Source organism: Phodopus roborovskii, unplaced genomic scaffold (assembly GCF_943737965.1).
Source record: "Phodopus roborovskii unplaced genomic scaffold, PHOROB, whole genome shotgun sequence".
NCBI lineage: Eukaryota > Metazoa > Chordata > Mammalia > Rodentia > Cricetidae > Phodopus > Phodopus roborovskii.
The window spans coordinates 46,252-67,805 of NW_026125806.1; the positions used below are offsets into that span (position 1 = coordinate 46,252).

General features: G+C 44.0%; 2 protein-coding genes across 2 annotated transcripts; one reads left to right on the forward strand and one right to left on the reverse strand.

Annotated features, from left to right (window-relative positions):
• Positions 1-211: 211 nt before the first annotated feature.
• Positions 212-13,267, reverse strand: LOC127217714 (uncharacterized; the record flags this gene model as incomplete). The annotated part of the gene is made up of 3 exons (XM_051178722.1): positions 13,125-13,267; positions 1,382-1,529; positions 212-1,159 (listed from the first exon to the last, which is right to left on the reverse strand). Coding segments are annotated over exons 1-3 (1,239 nt in total), but the record flags the coding sequence as incomplete, so codon positions are not given.
• A 2,712-nt stretch (positions 13,268-15,979) lies between these two features.
• On the forward strand, positions 15,980-19,504 carry LOC127217715 (sex-determining region Y protein-like). The gene is made up of 2 exons (XM_051178723.1): positions 15,980-16,624; positions 19,264-19,504. Exons 1-2 carry the CDS (start codon positions 16,050-16,052, stop codon positions 19,502-19,504), a joined length of 816 nt encoding a protein of 271 aa, XP_051034680.1. The 5' UTR covers positions 15,980-16,049.
• The last annotated feature ends 2,050 nt before the right edge of the window (positions 19,505-21,554 follow it).

Below are 21,554 nucleotides of genomic sequence, written 5' to 3' on the forward strand. Positions count from 1 at the left end.
TTTCTTTCCTGACTTCCTGCATTATGATTATTCTGAGCTACAGTGGCCAGGATTTTGCTTAATTCTTTCCGGTTTTTACGATCTCTTTTTTTCTCTCTCTCTCTTCTAGCTCCTTTTTTAATTTGCCCTCTCTTTCCTCCTGCAACTTTTTAAGTCTTCTTTCTTTTTCCTCAGGTGTTTCTCTCTTATTAAAGATCTTTTCTGCTTCCTTTACGAGATCCTGCAGGCTATAATCTTGTAAATTATCTAGTCTCTGCAACTTAGTCCTAATATCTGGAGCCGACTGCCAAATGAAAGCCATAGAAACATTGCCCCTTTGTTCATTACTATCAGGATCAAAGGGTGTGTACATATGGTAGGCTTCCTTTAGCCTCTCCAAAAATGCAGTCGGAGTTTCCTTCAGTCCCTGGGTTATCTGTCTTACCTGAGCCAAATTCGTGGGACGGTGTCCAGCGCCGCGGAGGCCCGCTATGAGTAACTGGCGATAAAGGCGCCGGTGTCCCCTACCGGCAGCAGTATTGAAGTCCCAATCAGGACGATTTAGGGGAAAAGCTTCCTCAGTTTCATTAGGCAACTGAGTGGGTCTCCCATCATCTCCTAAGACGTTCTTTCGAGCCTCCAGGAAGACACGTTGTTTTTCTTCTGAGGTTAGAAGGACCTGCAAAAGCTGTTGGCAGTCATCCCAAGTGGGTTGATGGGTTATTAGGATGTATTCAATTAGATTAGAGAGAGCTACAGGGTCTTTGGAGAAGGAGGGGTTGTTAGATTTCCAATTATAGAGGTCGGACGCCGAGAAAGGCCAGTATTGAAATTGGCCTCCTGGTCCGGCAGTCTGGCGCAGGGGAAAGGCTCGGGAGGTTCCTTCTGTGGCTGTCTCCCTTCTACCACTGAGTCTGCCAGCTACTGGGGAGTCTGCAGTAGTGTCTTCTTGTCCGTTGTCCAGGGCAGGAGTGGTACTGGTACTGTCTGGTTTGTCCGGACCCCTTTGCCGGGCATCACCGCCACCTACAGTGCCCTGGGTAGGGGGCTGATAAGGGGGGGTGATTCCGTCTTCTGAAAGTAAATCTATAAGATCAGACTCATCAGCAGGAAGAATAGGTTTGGAGTGAAGGGTTTTCTCTTTCTTGAGGACAGGATATAATTGAGATTTGGCAGAAGCCTGAGAGGGAATGAGTGGTACAGAAGAAGGCAAAGGAGGAGCAGTGGGTCCCTGTGAAAGTGGGGCCACATCAGTCTCGGGGAAAGATTTAGAAGGGGGTTTGGAGTTGACAAAGAGAGCCACCCAAGAGGGTGGGTCAGAGGCCAGATTTTCCCAGGTGACAATATAGGCCACCTGGTCAGGGTGTCCATGGGGCCCGGCATCGAAGACTCATTCCTTTACCTGCAAGATAATACCAAGGTCGAAAGTCCCATCACGGGGCCAGCCGACGTTAAATGTCGGCCACTCAGAAGCACACAGGACTTGCCATCTCTTTTTCTTTACGTCCATTGACTGGTTGTACACTCGGCCCTGGGGTCGCTCCAGTGACCTAGGGTCAGACTCAAAGGGGTAGTTACAGATTGTCCCATGTCTTTTTCAAAATAAAGAAGCAAGTAAATAGACAAGGCAAACAGATCAGAGAGACAGCCGGCACAGAGACGTGCTGCGCGACTTCGGCGTAAAACCGAAACCAGATACTGAGTTGGAGGCACAGAGGGTCTTAAGCCCTCTGGCCCCTCCAAAACCACGAATCCCTGGGACTCGTTGTGGGCTCCGAAAAATCGGGAGCCCCAGATCCCTGAGACGTCTCCCAGGGTGGCGGGTAGAAGTCTGAGCTCGTCAGCTCCTTCTCAAGCCACCTACAGACTCGACTAGCCTAGCCAATTACCAATCGCTGCGCAACAAGCAACAAGTAAAAGACGTATGAACAAGACAACAAAGAACAGAAATTAAGCGCTGGCCAGCTTACCTCCCGGTGGGTGTCAGTGTCAGTCTCCAGGGGGAAGGGTCTCCAATCTCGGTGGAACCTCCAATGAAAGACCCCAAGAGTTTGTGGAGCCTGTCAGGGGGGAAGGCCCTTGCCCCCAAGAGACGAGACCGGACCACTGGATGCAAGTGCAAGAGGTTATTTATTGTTTACACACAGGTACCTATGGACGCCCTAGTCTTTCGAGAGACTGAGAGAGCGTGCCTGGTTAAAGCATATGCAATTTATATAAGGTTGGTGTAGCAAGAAGCAGGCTTACAGAAGTAGAAGCATGGTTACAGGGACTTCATTGTTTCATCTAAATGTAGCAGTTGTAGTTAACCAAGGACAGTTGGTTATTTGGGTTGGGCACAAAGAATACAAAGAATTCAGTTATGACTATCTCAGCATACTGGACACTGTCCTGCTGACCTTGCTTTAGTCCAAGCTGCAGACCACAGATACCTGGTTGGCGTTGGATGAGAGCAGCACCTGGTTCCCTCCTGTACTTTTCTCATAGCTTGACCCTGGCAAATTAGCAAGAGCAGTTGAAACAGGCAATAAGCATAGTGGGGGTTTTTCATAAGAAATTAGTAACTGGCCAGCAGCTTTATATCAAATACAGCGCCTCTGTGTGTTATTTGGGGCTCCTGTGGCTGTGGGTCCAGACAGGCAGGAAACACCTACACATAACAAGATCCCCATATGAATCTACCAGCTGATGAAATGGATTGCGAATTAAAGGAAGTGTGCTAGAGGTCTCAGAGTTTCATAAAAAACACCAAAAAAAAAAAAAAAAAAAAAAAAAAGACAGCAAAAAAAAAAAATTTTAAAAAAGGATTTTTCCATTGGCAACAAGCTAAGGATATATCAAATAAATAAATTAATATCCTACTTGTCCATTCTGTAACAAACTCCTGTACCTCCAGGTAGCAATCCTAAAGGTATACCTAGAAAAGGAATCTGGCAAATGGATGGTTTCACTTTGCAGAATTTGGATAACTAAACTATGTGCCCCATTTTCAGGATTTCAATGGGCCACTGCTCTGAGTTCTGAAAAGTCTGACTCTGATATCAAACACCTCTTAGAGGTAATGGCAATTATGGGTTACCTGCACAAATAACTGACAAGGCTCTGGCATATGCGTCCATCAAATTGTAATGTTCTTTTGAATATTATAACATAAAGCATAAAGCTGGTATACCACACAATCCCACAGGACAAGCACTACTTGAGAGATCTAATTGCACTTTAAAGGAAATGCTCTATAAGCAGGTTGGAGGAACCAAGACCTGCCACCCCCTGCCCCCCTAAAACACACACACACACACACACACACACACACACACACACACACACACAGATTACTTAATGCTTTACTAACATTAAACTGTCTCATGATAATGAGAAGGGGAAAACAGTTGCAGTAAGACACTGAACAACAGAAAACAACTTTCTGCACTAAACCAGCTACTGTACTTCAAGGATGCATTGACCTTGGTATGGAAACCAAGATATGTGTTACACTGTGGTAGGTGTTTCCTCTTTGTTTCTACAGGAGAAGAAAAGCTCTGGATACCATCACAGATGATCAACATCTGATTTTAAGAGGAGAAACCTCTTGATGATGAGAAAAGAAAGATCGTCCACCAAGGTATATCCCAGGAGATGTATGGAGACCTCACAAAGGTAAAAGGAGTGTTTTGATCTTTCCTGGGATGAAGAAAAAAAAAACCCATCTCCAAAAAAGCACAAAGACACAGAGCATGTATATGCCTAAAGAGGAGAGGGTAGCTATCCAGAAAGAACCATCAAACAAAGGAGAATCTAATGCTATGTTAAAATACTTATAGTATACTCATATCCTCTTACCTCCTAGCACAGTCATAGTCCCTATATACATAAAAATCATATCTGGCTTTGGAGTTGAACTTGACCCTCCTTCTCCAAGTTCAAACATGTTATTTGAAGAAAATTCAGAGTTTCTGTCTCATATCAAAAGCCATTCGTGTAAGACAAAAGGAAACAAAATCTAGGACTCTAATATCTGTAAAATCCCAATTTTCTTCATTCTTAACCCATCCTTATTGTTACCTTTCCCTGAATGTCCACCTATTGAAGTTAAGCTTTCTGTGCTGATATTAATGTTTAAGTCCTCCACAGCAAACAAAAACGTTCCTAACAGCAATCTTTGAAGTCTCCCGAAGGAAGATGGGGCCCATTTCATCTATTCCATTTGATTCCACTTGATGCCTCTGAACAAACAAACATCACCCTAAAACCAGGTTGGGAGTATAAAGCTGGAGACATCTCCAGACTAGCTGGCTGAAAGGGTGCACCTTCTTGTTACACTGTGGCCACAGCTTCAGATGAGAACTTCAGTCAAGCATCTCCTGCCAAGCAGAGACTGGCTACAAATGTTACAGCAGGTCCTCTCCAGACTTTTGTTGCCTTAGGGGATAATATACACCTGCATAGGGTTGGGTTTTAGTTCTTTAGGACAGGGTATGGAAGGTGATGCTCAGACTCGGGTATCTCTTTTAGGTAAGTTTTGGATATGGATGGGAAAGGTATGGTTAGGGTGGTATACTGCCAGATTTACATATTATCTAGTGAACTAAGTTTAGCAACTGTTAGCTATAGATAATTTGAATTGCTAGATCCTTGATAACCTAAGTTGTTAGATTCTTGTATTTGGACTGTTCGGGTCCTCTTTCTGCTTATGATGTTTTGCACAGAAATATAAAACTGTCTGGATGTAAGTACATATTTTGAATGTTGATACAACTTAGGATATTTTATCATATTGCACATTACGGTTCTACCTTTAGTCAAGACATTTCAGGTATATGTCTGTTAGTGAGAAATGTATATATGTATATTGTTACATTTCTGAAGTCTTTGTCCTTTGGGTCATTTTTCTGTCTTCTAATGACTTGAGAGATTTTGATGATCTCTCCTGGATGCCTCACCAACCTTGGGGAGTGAGTGGGGAACGGGATGAGGGGCAGTTGGAGGGTGGTCATAGAAGGGAGAAGGTACTGGGATTGATATGAAAAACAATAAAAAATAATTTTGAAAAAGGAAAAACATGATTTTTATGAAATGAAAAGCATGGAAGTTTCTATGGAAATGTGTTGTTTGCTAATGGAGGCTTCTCTGATTGTTGCTCCCAGTGCTAATGAATGGCTAAAACATAATCAAAAACAGCCCTAACACTGTCAGTTTAGCCAGAGGACAGTATACAATGCTCCAGAGGAGCTTATGATCTTCCTGACTTTGGTTTGGACAAGGATTACAATACTGAGTATGGATTCTGTGCTTGGGATCAAGTCTAATACAACCAGCATTGTTGGTTGCCCCAACAACTGTAGTGTCAGTCTCTTCAGAAAAATTTTTATCATTGTAAATACCTAATGTAATTGGGTGATTTGGTGTAATTCCCTCAAGAACTGACACCTTGGACTATATTCTCTAAATCTCTAAATCAAGCTTTTGTTTCCAAACTCCCTCAGGTCTCTTATTGCCTTCCCTTCAAGAGTGAAAGCAGTAGATAGACACTGGATGAACAGGAATCCAGTCTTGTTTTGGAAAATGCCACCAAGCAGTATTTTTACTGCGGTGGGGAACATTTGCCATCTGTACTATTTTCTCTACAGATTGTTATTTTCACTTTAATAACTGTCAATGAAATCAAATACTGGCATCACAGTATCAAATAGTAATTTTTCAATGACCAGTCCTCCTTGATATCTTAGTCCTTCCATCTTTTCCAGTGCTAGCAGGAGGACTACACTTAATTATGGATTTAGACAACATCAGCACTTTCAACAGTCCTGCTGCCAGTTGGAAATGGAAATTTGTCAACACTTATTTTGATATTTTAGACACGTAGAAAAATAGCCTTAGTTTACCCTGGCTTGCAAGTTGTGGCTCCCAGAAAAGGAAATAAAACAACTCAAAACCCATACACGCAAAAGCTGGGTGGAACAGAAACTATACTCCTAGCCTTTACTGAGAATTTAATACCTATGCATAGGAGGCTTCATGGAGATACACCCATTGTATTTTGCAAAAACCATAGTTATTCCTGCACCTCCTATATTATTTAGCTGTTTGAAGACTTCATGAAATAACATTAAAAGATTTCTGGCTCTAATACATCCCTTGCAATTCCTTATCAACATAATGTAGATTATGTAGATCGACATGATTGCTCTTCAATAACCTCAGTAATGTCTTGTCTGTTATTATGTTGTATTATGTGCTTGTCAACTCAGTGAGAACTAGTAAATTGCTTGACATCCACACCCAAAAAAAAATGTTGCAATGCACTTAAATTTGTGAAGGTGTTATGGCAGGTACTCGAGACCCCATACAGACAAAGACTGGACTCTGATGCAATAACAAATATTTCTTCATTTATTCAAGCAGCGAGGCTTGGGTCTCACTCCATTGGAAGGACATGAGATTTACACTGGCAAATCAGGGAAGCTTTTAAAGAAATAGATCATAAGCGTCAAGGCCACAAATTGCAAAGTTTCCATAGTTACTCAAGATCCTTACAAATTACAAAGTAAAGCATTAACTATATATTTTAGCAAGATACATTTGAGCAAGATAGGGGTCCAGAGGGCATGAGTTTGCCAATTATCCCCTGAGCTGGGGGTGTTTACAGCCAGCAGGGACTTTTACAACTGGAAATTGGTGCTTATCTCCTTTCTTCTATTCTAAAGAATGTTGACACAGATGGTGATGAGCTAACTCTCCTTTACTCCCAATTAAAAAAAAAATATATTAATTTTAACTTTTAGTCTCTCAAAGATATATTTAACTCTTTGTGGCAAAAGCCCTGTTAAGACCTCTAAGATTCCAAAGCACAGCATTATTTTTTGAACCCCTACTGCCTATAATAAAAGACACAGAGCATAACTTTAGCATTGTGGTGCTCCTTGACGCCATTAATTATAATAATTACTGTTTTGTAAAAGGTTTTCATAGTAGTTTTCTCCTCCCAAGTCCCTGATCGTATGAACCTCCCTACTCCCCGGTTTCATATGCTCTCTGTCTCTCCCTGTCCCAGATTTGTCATCATACATAATAACAAAACCAAAACAAACCGAGAAACCCCAACGAAACAAAATCAGCAAAACAACAATATGCACAAGAGCCCAAGTCTGCCTGAGATGGTGGTTGATATTCCATTGACACAACATTGGGGAAAACTGATTTTGCCTTCCCAGCATTTATCCATTTCAAATAGCTTTTTAGTTAGTAGTGGATCATGTGTCCACTTCCCCTTCTCACTACTGGAATTTTGATCATTTGTGTGGCTGTCACCATGGTCTTTGTGTGTGGTAAAAAGGTCTGAGCTCACTGCCAGGTTTAAAACCAATCAAACCTCTGTGCTGCACATCCCTGAGCTCCAAAACCCACCAGTCCCTACCCTGGAAATGTCCATGTCCAAGATAGCCTATAAAAGGCTTTCTTCCTACTCAGGTCTCTCCTGATTCCCTCCCAAAGAGAGGCAGCCACCTTCTGTCCCTTTCCCAATAAAGCTCTGGTGAGATTGTTGTGCACTGCAAGCTTATTGTATTCCCTGGCTTCTGATGCCAGGTTACCTTCCCTCCGGAGCGGGAACACGTGCAGAGGGCAACAACACACCCACAGTCATGTTCTCATCACACAGGACAATTATTTTCCCTAGAGGGACAGAGGGCAGGAAACAAGATACAAAGACAGGAGATGGAGGAGGGAGAAGGGTAAGGGAGAGGTGAAGGGGATATTTCTCCTGAGGGGAACAAAAGACTGCCTCTGGATATAGAGGAGACATAGGTAAACATATGGTGGCTTATAATGATAAAATGAGGAACCCATATTAGGATGATTACCTGGGATGTTAATTAGGGCATCCAAATGTGACTTTCTGATGGCTGGTCTTCAATAAACTGCTAGCTGGACCTTGGTGGTCAGCCTCAGGAGGAAGAAGTGGACTAAGAAGGAACTGGACTGTTATGCCCAGTTCGTGGGACCTCAAAACAACCACCGTCCAAGACGAGACTACTGAATGCAAAAATAAAGGTTTCCTTAACTCCCAAGCTGCAGCAAGGATTCTACATGATCCAGAACTAGCTGAATAGTCTTACTGCTAAGGGGTGAGGCACTTAAAGGAAAAGCCCACAACACTGGAAGTCTCAAGATTACAAAGCTTCTGTGGTTACTAGGATAAAACCCTAAGTGTATGTTTGAGCAGAATACAATTGAGCAGGATATTGTCAGCATACAAATTTGTGAATTACCTCCTGGTCCAGGGATTTTTACAAGTGTGAGGTGATGTAGCTATCTCTTCTTGTTTAGGACAGAGAAATGTTGACACAGCTGGGGTGTGTTAGCTGGTCTTAGTCTTCCTGTCACATACCAGTCCTTTGTTTAGCCTTGTCTGTCTGGCTGCTTTTGGGAGCTGAGAGGAGCTTGAAAGTTTTCTTTTTCCTACATGGGCTTTGAAGTCTGTTTTTCTTATTTCATAGACCTTGGTTGCTAACTCTAGGAATGCAAGCTAAGGTTTTCAGCAAGGCAGAGGGAGTGGGGAAGATGGGTGAAATCTACCAGACCCATGTTTGCCATGCTTGAGCTGGTTAGAGCTTCTTTTCAGTTTATGAGTGAGTCCTGCGCGCTGGATAAGTGGCTGCTGTTTCCTCTAGCTGCTTCCAGTTAATATTGGAGCATTGCTGTGAGTGGACCCAAGGTAGCTGAGATGTAGGACACTGGAGGGGAGTCTGTGTCAGTCGAAGCCCAGGTTCTCTGTGAGGCTGCATCAGGATGTAGATTCCCTGGAAACAGCTGGGGCAGATACAGCCCACACTTGTTGAGGTCATCTTTTAAAACTGTGGATGTTCTGATCCGAGAACATGGACGACTGCCATGCTGTGTCTAAGTACAGCTGTCTACTCCATTGACGGGATGCTTCAGTTCATCCAGAAATCTTGTCCCACACTGAACCTTCCCTTACACTACTGACAGACATACTGTCCCAGGAGCACAGCCAGGATGGGTTATTCCTGTGCCACAGGCCATTGGTGCCAAGGGATAAAGTTCTGTCCTACCCCCCTTCGTCTCAAGCCTCCGCTCCTATGGCTACTCAGGGAGGAAAGTTCCTCACATGGCCACCCCCATAAGCATTGGGGCTGGTGAAACAAACTCAGGAAGATGAAACAGGAAGATTGCTGTAAATATGAGACTAGCCTGGGCTACACAGTGAGCCCTCGTTTCAGAGTAGACAGACAGACAGACAGGCAGACAGATTCAAGGAAAGAGAGACAGCGGAGAGTGAGATCAGAGATAGGAAGGTAGAAAAAAGATCCATGGATGGATAAAACAGAGATTATAGAAAGATCATAGGTAGGTAGACCCCTGGCCTCTCCAGTATAAAGCTTTCTTTCAATCTATGTGTATATTGAGAGTTTTATCTCATGCTAAAGAGAAGGCTTCAGTGAGCACTCTAAGCTCTGACTTCTAAGAAGTAGAGTCTGGTGGTAGAGTGCCAGATTGTTCAAACTGGTGAGGGCAGACTCAGACTCATAGCCTGCATGCCAGGAGCCAGCACTGTTGAGAGATGAACTTCCAGCTACAAGCCTTGCAGAGACAGAGGAAACAGCAAGTAGTGGATTTCAGTAGGTAAAGGTTTCAAGTGACTCCAGGCAGGAATGGATGAGCATACTGGCCTTGGCAAGGGGTGTGGCAGGGTAACATGGAGGGCGGGAAAGAAAAGAGATGTGGGGGTTGTCTACTAAGATGGTGTTCAAAAGATGAAGCTCAGCAGGATCCAGAGTGGCTGGACTCTTTTGTACTAGGAGATCCTCAGCCATTGAGGTGAGAAGACGGGTCAGGCTATGGCATCCCACAATGCCATTGTCAGATTTCAAGGGTATTGACAGTGGCAAACCCCATCTTGACATCTTTCACTCGGGGTCAGATACCCTGTAGGAAGGAGTGGCTCCTTCCTATCCAGGAAGACAGAGAGGACTGTGTGAAGTACTAGAGAACACAGGAGGACCTGAAGCTTCCCAGAGGCCTGCCTTTGGGATCCCTCATGAGCCCCTCCCTCCTTCTCTTAAGCACCAGGACCTAAGAAATGTTTTTTGTTTTGTTTTGTTTTATTCCTCATCTTAACCTTGTCCTCTGTTCTTCCAATATCTTTCCAGGTGGAAATGGAACCAGAGAGTTCCAGACACCCTGGACTGCGATTAAACAACCAGCAACCACAGGACTTGGCAGCACTTAGCTTTCTCGGGTCCCCCAGGGATGGTCAGGGCCCCGGACCCAGGTCAGCAGGAATGCCTCATGATAACGCAAAGTCCTTATCCCCTGACTGCCATGCACAACTCCTCACTGTTTAAATAAGTAAAGGATTAGTGCATTATGCTCCCTGCTCCTGTCACCTGGCACAATGCACTCAGGCAGTCCTCTGGTCAGCCCAGGGTTCCATGAGTACCAGTCTGCACACAGGTGGGGCAATCCCTTTAAAAGAAAGACCTCTGCCCACTTAAGCTCTCTTTCTAGCTCCTGTCCCTCTGCTCTCTTCTCTTTCTGCTTTTCCAGCTCTCTTCCTGCTCTCTCTTCTCACTGTTCCCCTGGGGCAGACAGGGCGTTTCCTATCTCCTTCTTACCTTCTGTCCTCTCTCTATCTCTGTATCTCTTTACCTCTTTTCTCTCTCCTTCCCCCTCCCTCCAGTTTCTAATAAAACTTCACTTCTCACTTAATCTCTGTGTGCCTGGCACTTTTGTCCCCTGACTCAGTCACCCTCACCCATCATGGAACCTGCCATGGTCCCCATGCAGTGTCTCATCCTAACAGATCTACATGTTGTAAGACTGTCTCCTTCCAGCCCCAGGGCATAAGCAATCTGTCTCAACCTCCACCACATTCTGTACTTCCAACAGGTGCAGGAAAGTATCTTCTCCAGGTGCCACTTCAACTTGCCTCCTTGTCTGGGGAGCATAGCAATACTAACTCTGTTGCATCATGGCATTAGGTTTCCACTGAGAGCTTTGGTGTGTGGGATGCCAGCCAGGCAGGCAGCCCTTCATTCCCATGCAATGGGAAGAGTTTTCTACTTTGTCTCTCCCAGACAGCAGCAGCTTCAGTGTCAGCATTTGGGTACCTCCCAAGTCTCCATCCCTAGCCATGCACAGGCTGGGGATCCCTGACTTCCCATGTATCCTTCCCTCTGTGGCAGGCGAGTGTAAGCTCATCCTGCCCAGACTATGAGGGAACATGTGGAGCTGGTCTTTAGGGCTTCCCCTGTGGACTATGTGAGGGTCCAGGACACAGTGGACAGGGACAACCTCGAACCTATGGCTTGTGTTTCTGTCCCAATGACAACCCTCCTGTAGTGAAAGGTTATTTATGCTCTTTATTGGGATCTTAGGAGAGATGTGTCGATCATTACATGGTGACTGGGTTTTGCATCCTCCCTCTCCTGAATGATCACAGCAACCCCCTGAGCAGATGGAGAAAGTCCTATTCTCAGGGTCTCAGGAGCCACCCAAGTGTTGCAGCTTTCCTGGCTGCCTCTCAACAGGTTTCTTCCTACCAAATCTGTGCACAGGAAAGCAGAGTTGTGTTTGCATGAATGTGTCCTGGCTAACAGTGGAACCTGGCAGTCACGGCCTCCCACATCCTTTACTCGGTTGGGCGGAAGTTACATGTAGACCTTCCTCATGGAAATGCCCCTTTCTTAAACTTGGTTCACTTCCCCCAAATCCTCTCTGTTCCAATTTTCATGCTTATGGACTACCACTTCAACAGAGTACATCTTTCTCTTTCCACATAATAATCTCCCAGGATTTTCTTTCCCAACCTCACAGTACTTTGATGTCAGTGTTTACCATTACGAATATTTAGGGAATTCTTTACTAACATGGCATTTGAACTACCTCTGAAGATGTTTGACTAAGGTTGACAGAATCAGAATATGGGGGTCTGGTTCAGTGGGTTAGAAAACAGACTTTATTGAATGGAGTTTTCCTTATCTTTCTAACAAGTAGGTGCTGATGTCTGAAAGCCAGGTTTGCCAAGCCAGCTAATAAGGAGAGCACTACCCTGGGAGGTTTCTCCCTAATGGGCCTATCTCTGTCTCTCTGTCTCTCTCTCTCTCTCTTTCTCTTTTTTTTTCTCTCTCTCTCTATGTCTCTCTCTCTCTCTCTCTCTCTGTGTGTATGTTTGTGTGTGTGTGTGTGTGTGTGTGTGTTGAGGGGGCATCTTCCCTTTGAAATGCAAATATCAGGGAACAAAGGGTCTCAGAGTTCCCAGATCAGTAGGGAGAGTCCAGGGAGCAACAAGTGTTTATTTCAGAGATAAGAAAAGGCTCCTTTAAAGATAATTAGCTAATCCTAACTCAATTTTACTTTCTGCCTGATTTAGTGGGCACATATTTATTCAAAAGGAAAAAGATGCTCACTGACACAATTTAGGGGTTTTAATATACTGTTTCTGGAAATACACAACCAGAACTAGGATAGTTGGTATTTACACCATAGATTTATCCTGTGTTGTTTTACTGAAATCCCATGCAACTTGGTCCAGTTCTCTGCATATTATGAATTGTTAATGAGCATATCTGATTGTTTTTGTATGATCTGTTCCGTAGGCCACTTTTGCTCTATTATCTGGAAGTTCCTTCCAGATAATGGTACTGTAGTCCATGCACAGGTTTTGACTTTTTGCTATGGCCATGAAGATGTTCAGAACAGAAAATATCAGGGAATTGTGGTGGGGACAGCAGCAGAAAAAAAGAGAAGCAGCTCTCAAAATGTTGAAGAATTCAGCTACCAATTCCAGCGCTTAGTTACTGAATAGTGGGCAGAGTGGTACACCTTCTGGAGAAGAAGGCGGAAATTCTAGGGAGAGCACTGCTTGAGATTGAAGCCACAAGGAACTACAAAGCTTCCCTTGCATGGGGGTCCACAAAGGAGGGGGAGGAACATAATTTGTAAGCAGTTCTCTATGTGAGGAAAAGGAAGTCTGGATAGTCAAAGTAATCATGAGATCACTGTCCTGTATCTACATGTCTTTGTGTAAAAGTTTTGTAGCCACAGAGTATCTAGGTGATGAGGGTCTAGGAATGTCACAGAAATGATACCACCGAACAGACTTCACCAATTTGAAAAGTGGGTACCTCTGAGTGAGGATGGACACATTGGCAGGATCAGATGTCAGATTTAAGGAGAGGTAGGGATATGGTGCATTTACATATGGAAAACCTGGGTAAGGTGGGGACAGAGGAAATGTGTCACCTTGGCCCTGGTGATAGGAGGGCATTGTTGCTGAGACATTAGGCAGGGTGAGGATGAGGGTAGGAACCTCCTGGTTCTGGAATGTGGACAGTTGTTAGCTAACTAACACTTTGCATAAATTTCACAGAAAGGTTAAGTAACAAAAGTGATGATGGAGTATGCATGCAGACTAAGTATCTTCCAGAGAAAGATACTTAGTATTCATTGGGATGGATAGATATATTTGCACTCAGTTGAGTTAGAAAGCTGTTGTTAAAAAGCTGATGGAACCCTAATTGTGTGATTGGCATTAAAACAGTGCTGTAACACAGGCATAAAACCCAGTCACTGGGTAGTTGTGGTGCACGCCTTTAATGCCAGCACTCAGGAGGCAGAGACTGGTGGGTTCTGTGACTTCAGGGCCAGCCCAGTTTACACAGCACATTCCAGGACAGCCAGAAAGACAGAGAAAACCTGTCATACAAAACAAAAACAAACAAAATCCCAACCCTTAAAAAAGTATGTTAGTGTCACTGTATCATTGAAATCTACAAAACAATCTTATAATTAATTTACACAAAACAGTGCCTATAATTTAGTGCTTACACTAGATAGTTTTCAAAATCGAGTAAAGCTCAAAGGTTTTAAGACCATATGGGGGACTTATTTGTTTCAAGGTGCTCAATAAACCCCATGACTATCTAAATAATACTCCATGATGCATTGTACTTAGTGTAAAGGATGCTACAGTTGATGCTCTGTGAATGTTATTTTCCTGCAACCTATGTTTTAGAGGTGTAGAAAGCTTGCTCAATCATTCAGAAGTTTGTGAGCAAGATCACATAGTGCAACATAAATTATAAAGAGTACGTTTGGGGGGGGGTTAAGATGATGAAATCAGATGAAATGTTGTGGGTATAAAACTTCAGAAACCTGGTGTCAACAATAAGAATATATAATCCCTTGATGTTTCCAGAGGAAGGTATTGTAGTGGCTGCTATGTGGTGTTCAGTTTCATTTTAAGCTTATTTATAATAACCAAAAGTGGTTCCTCAGATTAAAATCTGCCAATTTAGTTGATGGCTAATTCAATCCCCTCTGTATTATTTCAGTCACTCTGTATACATGACTCTTAAGTGTTGGGACATCAGTTACCTATATGGCTTGTTGCTATATCTATTCCATTTCTGATGCTTAACAAGACCCTCACAATGTAGCATTGGTCTGTAACTTTTGTAGAAAACCTTTTATTTTAATAAAACAGACAGACAATTAAAGACAGACAATATTTAAATATAGTGGTGTTATTCAGAGAGTTGACACCCAAAAATATATTTGGGCATTTCAGTCTCTCTCTCTCTCTCTCTCTCTCTCTCTCTCTCTCTCTCTGTGTGTGTGTGTGTGTGTGTGTGTATGTGTATGTGTGTGTGTGTGTGTGTGTGATATACTTGATGTTAATATATATAATTTTACAGTATTCATGTTGGTTTACATTTCTTCATATACCATGAGACATAAAAGTAGCAAATAAAGCCATCATTTGTTATGTGGAAAGTTTCTAAGGAGAGATGTTAGGCAATACATTTTATATAATGGTTTTCAAGGCTGTGTAGGTGGACTTCCTCCTCATTTTCCTGTTTAACCTATATACCCATAAAACCTCATGGTCTCATATAGTTAGGACCTATGCACCTACAACCAGTTGGAGGGGCGACTGGATACTCAAGTGAAGGTCCAATGACCTTGTCTATGTCCTCCTTATTTGAAAAAATATTAGTATTTAACAAGTCCAGCTATAATTGTTTTAAGCAGGCAGTGATGGCACTCTGAAGATAGACATTGTTGAGTCAGAAGGCATTCTGCCACCTAACCTTAACAAGAGAAGGCTGAAGACCTTTACACAAAAGAAGTGATTAAAGAAACTACTGTTACCTGTGTACCTACTGCAAAAACCATTAGGTCTTATAAGTTCTAAGGTCAACCTTGTAGAAAACATAACCTAGTTTTTTCCTATCTTCAAAACCCAGTATGTGCTGTACAACTGGGTTTTCCCTCTAGCAAAACATACATATTTGTATTGGAGCATTGAACCAAGTTGTACTATTAATTTGTGTTTTCAGTGTTACATTTCCTTAGAGGAGTAGGATACAAATGTTAGCTTTCATGGTTATTCCTTTCACTGCCAACCCTACCCCCCTTTTTAGGTTTTGGTTTTTAGTTTCGTTTGTTTTTGTTTTGGTTTTTAGTTTCTCATATTAGTCCATCATAAAAATCACTTTCATTACAGGTACATTGTTGTACCTCAATGTGTAGTGATAGAGGTAGTGATGCATTTTTACAAGTGTAGAAACACCGCATCTAACAGTCACTAAATTAGAGTGGTTTTGGTTGACATTGCATAGGTCTACATGGTTCTGGCATGGTTATTACTTTGGGGCTGGGCTAAGGGAGGTGCTGGAGGAGGAGAGATGAATATTTTGCTACAAACTTTAAGTAACAAATTTTTGTAACAAACACATTTTGTGGAGAAGCTTTAGCTCTTACATGTCAAGTTTTGTTCTGTTCCCCTGTACCTAGCTCTCTCTCTCTCTCTCTGGTGTGTGTATGTGGGTGGCTGGGTGGGTGGGTGTGGGTGTGTGTTTGTCTCTATCCCTACAGCCCTCCTACACTCCAAACCTCTCTGTCTTAATCTTGGTTACAACATAATTCATCAACCATGTTCAGCATATAGAATCCTGAATGTTACAGTCAAGCTTTACAGCCACAGGGTGTCTTCACCTCTGGAGAAAAGAGGTGCTTTGGGACTGGTGGCAGTCAATTAGAGGGGGATGGAGGGCCACATCAAGCGTCCCATGAATGCATTTATGGTATGGTCTAGGACTCAGAGGCATAAGTTAGCCCTGGAGAATCCAAGCATGGAAAATGCAGAAATCAGTAAGCAACTGGGATACCAGTGGAAATCACTTACAGAAGCTGAAAAAAGGCCATTTTTCCAAGAAGCACAGAGACTGAAGACCTTACACAGAGAGAAATACCCAGACTATAAGTACAGGCCTCTCCGGAGAGCTAAAGTACCACAGAGGAGTGACACTTTGCTGCCTGCAGATGCCTCTTCAAAGCTTCACAACCAGCTGCAAGGGGACAAGAACCTGTGCTCATTCACATACAGAGAGGACTGGCCTAGGACTGCACACTTGCCCTCCAGGATCCAGCTAAGCTATTTGCAGCATGTGGACGTCCCCACTGAGTACTCAGTCCAGCAGCAGCAGCAGCAGCAGCAGCAGCAGCAGCAGCAGCAGCACGTACTTTACCAACAACAGACATCACCGGTGACCACACAACTTAGCAGGATCACATCAATAAAACAGTGTGGCAGTGCAATGGCAGTGGCTTCTGTTGGGATGTACGTCAATATTCCCTCTTGCTATAATTTGCAGCCTCAGATTTCTCACCTTTACTGATTACCCTTCTCCTGTAATAAAGACCATGCTCATTTTGTTTGGATTCCAAAATGAGGTGGGTAAAGATGATTCGTGTATAAGAAAGGAGAATACTTGGAAGGGATTTTACCCAATTTTAAGGTTGTTTAATAGATACCTGTTGCATCACTGTGGAAAGTATTGTTTATCTGTAACTCTTCAATGTTCATCTATAAGAAAAGCACAGAGCTTAATGGTGTGGAAAAAACAGCCTGTGCTTCTTTGAAAATGCAAAACATCTTTTTCTTTCAGGGTCCCTGTAGAAACCTGAGATTTCCTTCTTTTCATCATCTTACTCCACACCTATGGAGTATGCTTTGAACTCTTTAGAACATCTTTTGGCAAAATAAAGCCTGCTTTTCTCTTAAATATTGTCTGTCTTTAAATATCTAGCTGTTTCATTAGAATAAAAGGTTTTCTACAAAAGTATTACAGACCAAAGCTACATAGCATCAGTTGACCCTTCAATCTGAACTGGAGAAATATCACAAAGTCCTACTCCAAGGCGAAGAATTACAAGACTTTAACATCTCCTGAGAGAAGGTGAATTAGTACTTTGTTGGGAGGAATATCTGACTAATGATCTCATACTCAGTGCTCAGCTCTAAAAACAAAAGAATTTCAGGTAAGATTGAACTGACCTTTCAGGCTGAACGTATATATATAGAGTATGGGGAATTATCGAGACCATGCGTTAGGTCCAGGCCAAAGGGACTCAGGAATTAGCATGACTAGGCTCGCTTTGGCCACTAATAAAACAACCTGTGAATTAATATGGAAAACAAACACACTCAAATAAATTCTTGCCTGAGTTTATACTAAACATCATGTATCGATATTCTTCAGTACATACTCAGAACAGGTCATTGCAAACAGAGATAAAGGGAGAGGGTGAGATGGCTCAGGTGTAGAGGCACTTGCTGTCAAGCCTAACAATTTGAGTTTAATGCTAAGGAACTTTACTCTCACTCTCTCTATATACACATACGCATACATACATACATACATACATACATACATACATATATATATATGTATGTGTATATAAATATATAAAAAATATGAATGTATACATGTTTATAATGTGTGAAGAGGTATCACTGTGATTGGTTTAATACAGATCTGAATAGTCAAAAATAAAGGAATTCTGGGCAGAGTAAGGAACTCAGGTGCTTAGGAGACACCAACCAGTAAGACACTGAGGAAGTCAGACATATATTTCAGAGGAGAGGTAACTGAGGCATGTGATATAATAATAATTCCAGGTTAATTTAAGGTATAAGAGCTAGTTGGGAAAAAGCTTAGCCAAGGCCCGGGTTTCATGATTAATTATGAGTCTCTGTGTCAATTTGTGGGAGATGGTGACACAAAGGATAGTGGATTACACCTGTGTCTCCTGTTTCATCTGTGTGAGTTCATATAAACTCTGCTCACTTGATTTGGAGGGTCTTTTTCTCCTGGTGTCCTCCATCCCCTCAGGCTCTTGCCTGCATTGCTGCCTCTTCTCACAAGGGGTTCCATGGATGGGATGGAGAAGACTACTCACAGCTGAGGGATCCAAGAACAAACATAAACCACACTCTGTCTGTCTGTCTGTCTGTCTGTGTGTCTGTCTGTCTGTCTGTCTGTCTGTCTTTCTGCCTAACTGCCTGCCTGCCTGTCCCCCCTCTCCCTCTCACTCTCTCTCTCTCTCACTCTCTCTCTCTCTTTCTGTCTCTCTCTCTCTCTCTCTCTCTCTGACTACACAATGTCTCACTGTATGCAATTGATCCCATCTGCAAAGCATTCCTGGGTCAGCCCAGGGGAACAGAAATCCAAGAACCATGAGTGAACCCTGAGGTGGGGACTTCTAATGTCCTCTGAGAGGTGGAACCTCCAAGAACAGGATTTTTAGGGGCAGAGTATGGACTGAGGTGACTCAGGACAGGGCCCAATCTTGGCACCTTGAGGGAAGGGTTTGGAGCAGGGCTACAAACGCACATGTCCTCTGAACACTGAGGTCCCTATGTTCACTGACCTCTGATGTCACCCTGTCCTCTGATGGGTCTTGTCTACAAGTCCAGTGACCTCTGATGTCCACTGTCTTCCCATGTTACCGTGTCCATGGGCTTCTGTCCATGTCCCCTGACCTCTCATACCCCTCTGTAACTTACCTCTGATATCTACCAACGCTGGAGTTCTGTGTCTTCTCATGCTTCACACTTTGGACACTTTTTGTGCTGACCTGAGCCCTAGAACTCGAGTATGTCTGTGGGGCTCTCTCGTAACCACAGCCCCGGGTCCTCATCTGGCCTCCAGAGACATGAAGAATGATACAATTAGAAGAACACTTACAGTCCCAGGTTCAGGAACACTCACCCTTGGTATCCACCTCATTATTGCCAGGCTAGGGATGGCCACCACCCAGTGCCAAGTAAATGCCAGGTGCTGATGTGTCATGTGATAAACTTCTCAGTCCCTCCATGCCTCAGGAGAGCCTCAGCGGGCACAGGACCCTGAAGAGTTCTTGGTGCTAAGGGTCCAGCATGACAAGACTCAGGACACATGCATGTCTGTCCCACAGAGTGCCTTCCTCCAGCCCTCCAGAATACCCTGTCCTCATGGACAGAGTAAGGACCGAAGACTGGTTCTTGCTTGGGAACCTGTCCTGTGTGGTTGAGCCTCAGGTCTGCAAATTGAAGAAGATTGCCAGAGGACAGCCACCCTTTTTGCACAAAGCATCTGTCGTGTGCTCCCATATGGCAGTGGCTCAGCTGCTGGCCATGGTCACAGGCCACCTGCCTGGGCTCTCTGAAGTCCCATAACCTTACACACTGTCTGTACCTCTGCCAGGGCAGTGCTGGATATTTTGTCTCAGCGCACACTTTTTGAGGTCATCTTTACAACTTTCGATAAGCTGACCAGAGAACATGGACGACTGCCAAGTTGTGTCTAAGTACAGCTGTCTACTCCATTGACGGGGTGCTTCAGTTCATCCAGAAACCTTGTCCCACACTGAACCTTCCCTTACACTACTGACAGACATACTGTCCCAGGAGCACAGCCAGGATGGGTTATTCCTGTGCCACAGGCCATTGGTGCCAAGGGATAAAGTTCTGTCCTACCCCCTTCGTCTCAAGCCTCCGCTCCTAAGGCTACTCAGGGAGGAAAGTTCCTCACATGGCCACCCCCATAAGCATTGGGGCTGGTGAAACAAACTCAGGAAGATGAAACAGAAAGATTGCTGTAAATATGAGACTAGCCTGGGCTACACAGTGAGCCCTCGTTTCAGAGTAGACAGACAGACAGACAGGCAGACAGATTCAAGGAAAGAGAGACAGCGGAGAGTGAGATCAGAGATAGGAAGGTAGAAAAAAGATCCATGGATGGATAAAACAGAGATTATAGAAAGATCATAGGTAGGTAGACCCCTGGCCTCTCCAGTGTAAAGCTTTCTTTCAATCTATGTGTATATTGAGAGTTCTATCTCATGCTAAAGTGAGGGCTTCAGTGAGCACTCTAAGCTCTGATTTCTGAGAAGTAGAGTCTGGTGGTAGAGTGCCAGATTGTTCAAACTGGTGAGGGCAGACTCAGACTCATAGCCTGCATGCCAGGAGCCAGCACTGTTGAGAGATGAACTTCCAGCTACAAGCCTTGCAGAGACAGAGGAAACAGCAAGTAGTGGATTTCAGTAGGTAAAGGTTTCAAGTGACTCCAGGCAGGAATGGATGAGCATACTGGCCTTGGCAAGGGGTGTGGCAGGGTAACATGGAGGGCGGGAAAGAAAAGAGATGTGGGGGTTGTCTACTAAGATGGTGTTCAAAAGATGAAGCTCAGCAGGATCCAGAGTGGCTGGATCCTCAGCCATTGTGGTGAGAAGACGGGTCAGGCTATGGCATCCCACAATGCCATTGTCAGATTTCAAGGGTATTGACAGTGGCAAACCCCATCTTGACATCTTTCATTCGGGGTCAGATACCCTGTAGGAAGGAGTGGCTCCTTCCTATCCAGGAAGACAGAGAGGACTGTGTGAAGTACTAGAGAACACAGGAGGACCTGAAGCTTCCCAGAGGCCTGCCTTTGGGATCCCTCATGAGCCCCTCCCTCCTTCTCTTAAGCACCAGGACCTAAGAAATGTTTTTTGTTTTGTTTTGTTTTATTCCTCATCTTAACCTTGTCCTCTGTTCTTCCAATATCTTTCCAGGTGGAAATGGAACCAGAGAGTTCCAGACACCCTGGACTGCGATTAAACAACCAGCAACCCCAGGACTTGGCAGCACTTAGCTTTCTCGGGTCCCCCAGGGATGGTCAGGGCCCCGGACCCAGGTCAGCAGGAATGCCTCATGATAACGCAAAGTCCTTATCCCCTGACTGCCATGCACAACTCCTCACTGTTTAAATAAGTAAAGGATTGGTGCATTATGCTCCCTGCTCCTGTCACCTGGCACAATGCACTCAGGCAGTCCTCTGGTCAGCCCAGGGTTCCATGAGTACCAGTCTGCACACAGGTGGGGCAATCCCTTTAAAAGAAAGACCTCTGCCCACTTAAGCTCTCTTTCTAGCTCCTGTCCCTCTGCTCTCTTCTCTTTCTGCTTTTCCAGCTCTCTTCCTGCTCTCTCTTCTCACTGTTCCCCTGGGGCAGACAGGGCGTTTCCTATCTCCTTCTTACCTTCTGTCCTCTCTCTATCTCTGTATCTCTTTACCTCTTTTCTCTCTCCTTCCCCCTCCCTCCAGTTTCTAATAAAACTTCACTTCTCACTTAATCTCTGTGTGCCTGGCACTTTTGTCCCCTGACTCAGTCACCCTCACCCATCATGGAACCTGCCATGGCCCCCATGCAGTGTCTCATCCTAACAGATCTACATGTTGTAAGAC